General features: G+C 38.4%; 1 protein-coding gene across 8 annotated transcripts in view; it reads right to left on the bottom strand.

Annotated features, from left to right (window-relative positions):
- GRIN1 (glutamate ionotropic receptor NMDA type subunit 1) overlaps window positions 1-4,048 on the bottom strand; it is a 73,011-nt gene that overhangs the window by 36,868 nt on the left and 32,095 nt on the right. For all 8 annotated transcript variants that reach the window (XM_072431408.1, XM_072431405.1, XM_072431404.1 and 5 more), the window contains 4 exons: window positions 3,589-3,724; window positions 2,194-2,321; window positions 1,478-1,642; window positions 469-587 (listed from right to left, as the gene is read on the bottom strand). In XM_072431408.1, coding sequence (XP_072287509.1) covers window positions 469-587; window positions 1,478-1,642; window positions 2,194-2,321; window positions 3,589-3,724 — 548 coding nt within the window. The remainder of the gene's footprint in view (window positions 1-468; window positions 588-1,477; window positions 1,643-2,193; window positions 2,322-3,588; window positions 3,725-4,048) is intronic.

Below are 4,048 nucleotides of genomic sequence, written 5' to 3'. Positions count from 1 at the left end.
TCCTCCTTAATCGCGCAGCTGAAATCTAATCGCCTTAATTGGCAGATTCGCGCTCCCTATTGTGAAGGCAGGAATTCGGCTGGCAGTGAGGCGAGTGTACGCGCACACTCGAGTCCGGACCGCGGTAATCCGCGATCGATGGCCGCGCGTACTTTCGCGCTTCCAGCGAGCGCGGATTTTATTGATGAATCAGGGGCATTGTCTCAGTGAAATCCTGTTCAAAAGAATTGGAGCTTGTCAGAGACATAAATAAATAAAATATGTAGCTAATCATGCTGCACAGGAGAATATGCAAATACCTTTACTTTATAGAGGTTCATTAGAAAGGGTGAATTATTATTGTATTTATTAGGACTGATTTAGGTTTGTTTAGATCATTTATTAAATAAATGTACAAAACCAAATATATATTGTGATGATTGATAATTTACATCTTATTTGATAGGTGTGTCTAGCTTATAAACTGACCTGAATCTATCCAGTAGATACAACATTACTGCAACCACATGGACAGAAAGACCCACCAGGAGCCATAGGGTGCTTTGGAAAGGCTGCATGAATGAGTCCAATGTGCTTCTGGGTATTTCCTGTCAGCAAGGAAACAAAACAACATCCACCTGGTCAATATATTTACACGCAACGACTAAGCCATAGATTGAAATAAAGTCTGCCAGTGACACAGCTCCATTTATAGTATCAAAGTCTGGACAATCTTAACATATAAAGAGAGACATCTGTAAGCTCTACATTCCCCAGTAGCCAATACAGACCTGATAACTTTTAAAGTTTACCATTTACACTTCCATTGAAAAACAGTTCAGTTAGCCACTCCCAGATGCATAGCAAACTGCTGCAAATTGCCCAGGAGGAGCAAACCTCACCAAATGTTTACATGATTGCACACATTGCCCTTGCAGTAGCTAACTTGTCACTTCAAGGAACCACACAGTAATCCATCACAACCACAAGCTGCTAATGAATATGTGCACAAAAAGATTCCCAACTGCTTCTATATGGTTGAATGGTTGTGGTTAAGCCTGCAGTAGATAAATGCATTCAATTGCAAGACTGAAATGGCCCCTAGCCAAAGCTTTTGTTAAACTTCTATGATTTGAACAAGGCAGAGAGGTGACTACAAGTTATATTTTTACTGTTTTCTCTGACTTAGCTATGGAGATGGGGGTCACCAAGACACACACACATACATGAGTAAATGTCCTTCATATAAGAACAGGGACAGCATGAAATGCGTTTTTAGTAGACAAGGCATATGATCTCTATAAAGATTGTATTGCTGTCTGTGTTCCTCTTTGGGAGATTTTCATTTTTTTACTATGTAGTCATAGCAGAAATCCTCAATAGGAAAACTGCAATAAAAGCAATGAAACCTAAACAGAGTTTCTAGGCCTTACTAACCAAAGTTTTGACTTATGTTGTGTTATAATTGGACAATTCCCAGTTTGCACAATGCACAAACCTTTTTCACAAGGATGGTGAGCCCCTGATATTTGAACGGCTTGGAAAATTCGATATACTGAGCTCTTTCGTTGTTTATAGTTAGTGGGGCTACAATCATATCTGCTTGTCCGCTCAACAGCTCTCCCATCATTCCATTCCATTCTTTCTTATTGCTGTTATTAACCTGCAGTTTGAAGACGAGAAAAGTTCAGTAAGATTCAGCATTTCTATATCCAACACTTTTATCAGATTATGATAGGGTTTAATGAGTCAAAGCACATTTACTACACTGTTAACATCTGCGAAACCTTCTGCTAGGAGACATGAAAATTTTATAAAGTATTAACCCAGATTAATGCACCAGCAGCTGTCTGTAATCTGACAAGTGGATAGAAAATCCCCTTCTGCAGGCTTGTAAAGACAAAGTATAGCATACTTTCAGCCAGTAGTTTTATATTTATCACACTGCAAAAATGAATTTTTTTAATTTTGCTAAATTTACCTTTTGCTATATGTTTTTACAATAATCCCATATATTTGTGAAATGCCATATTTTTCATATTTATTATTTATTTTTTTATTATTATCTAAATTTATTATTAATTTTTTTACTAATACACTAATACATAAGCTACAAAGTGTTAAAAGAAAACATATAACATAACTCCTTGAAGAGTGATGCCAGAGATTTAGCAGCAACTACATGCTGATTATTAGATTGGGTAAATCACCTACCCGCTCCTGTGTACCAAACTTCCCATCAGCCACTAGGTGGAATTCATAGTTGAAATTCATTTCTTTTGCAAGTTTCAGCAACAGGTCAATGCAGAAACCATAACAACACTGGGGGACAGTGGGGCGACCTGGTGAGACAAAATCAGATGGAAGAAGATACAGCAAAAATACAGTGATTTAGGGTTAAATAAAGACAGAATATTTCCCTTTATCTTATCTTATCTTTAATTTTTAACTATCTTATATTTTCCAAACATTTGATGGAAAGACATGACATCGATCTTGTTATTTGTTGCCAAAAAATTGTTTTTAATGATGCCTTCTTCCAGGTTATCAGCCTAACCTTGGCTGAGATTTCAGAGTCTGGGAGGTTGAAACTCTCTGTTTTTGAATTTTATGTGTTTTCTTTAAATGTCTGTGTCTACCTTTTAAAAATTCTGTGCCCAGATTAGCTGCTCCATAATGAGATAGATTAGAGGGTAGGATTTTGTAGAAGAAAGCTATGAGAAAGAATGTCCCACACACTAGATTATTGACTTTCAGTAAACTTATGTTCAGGTCAGTTAGTCCAACTGCTTCTTTGGAAAGAGATAGCTTTGGGAATAGCAACACCTTTAAGTGAACGTATCAGTACCTTTTTATTGTTTGCAGGGAAAGAGGAAATCTGTGCATTGGTTGCAGTATTTAAACTGTGAAAATGTTCCTGACTGTTTTTAAAGTGGACAAGCTGGATTCAAAAAGTACAGCACCACTCAATTATTTTACATTTTATTGTTACTTACTTTTGTATAGTTTGGACAAAGTTAAAAAATCAGGGGCATAACTATGGCCATAGCAGCCCATGTGGCTGCTCGAGTGGCCTGTCAGAAAGTGAAGAGGTGAGACTTTGGTATCCAGGTACACTGCATTCTAGAGGATATTGTGGTATATGAATAAAGTTGAGACATATCAAGACAGAGAGCTTGCTGACAGAGCTTGCTTTTTTATTCAGAGGTCTCACCAGAATGCAATTTTTACCCACAAGATTTTGAGTGGAGACTCTGCCAGCTGCAGGGGTTTTACTCTGTGTTCTTGAACTATTTGATTTTACTACAAAGGCTCTGGCTTAAATGCAAAGAAGGCATAAAAGCTGTTCCCCAACAGACATTTGCTATAAAGCCCTAAGATTTGTAGTCATGCCCCTGGTTACAATGTTTTAGGTTTACTGATATCAATATTCCAAGATTTCTTGTAAACTTTCCATGTGGTCACAGGCACCAGAACTGAAAATAGGTCCAAAGTCCAATAAAAGGCCAAAGCGATAAAAGCTGACTAAAGCTTCAGTTTAATAGAAAAGATTATATGTATTTATATGCACAGTGTCTGGATAGCCGAATGATAACATTCTCCACTCACCTGGGACAGTCTCATTGGGCCCTAAGCATCGAACTTTTTTGATCAGCTCACCAGTAATACCATATTCCTCCTTACAGGAACCATCTTGTAATGCTGGCTTGACATAAACGAACGGTTCTTGGTGAATCGTAACTATCTATAAAGCAGGATATTATATATATTAAGAAGGAACAAGCAAAGTGAAGTAACTACAATCCAACACTGAGGCATCTTATACATGCCGTATTTTTCGGCGTATAAGACGCACTTTTTCTTCCCCAAAACTGGGGGGGAAAGTGGGTGCGTCCTATACGGCGAATGCAGGTTTAAAAAATAATTAAAACCGGTAACATACTTACCCGATACCGCGATACCGCGATCCTGCGATCCTGCGTGCTTCTCGTCTTCTCTCCTCTCCTCCTGGCTGCAGCGCGTGTCTCCGCCTTCCTGCAGACCCAGCGAGGAGAAGCCTGCACACGCG

Source organism: Pyxicephalus adspersus, chromosome Z, assembly GCF_032062135.1.
Source record: "Pyxicephalus adspersus chromosome Z, UCB_Pads_2.0, whole genome shotgun sequence".
Lineage (NCBI taxonomy): Eukaryota > Metazoa > Chordata > Amphibia > Anura > Pyxicephalidae > Pyxicephalus > Pyxicephalus adspersus.
This window is presented reverse-complemented; position numbering and strand designations above follow the sequence as displayed.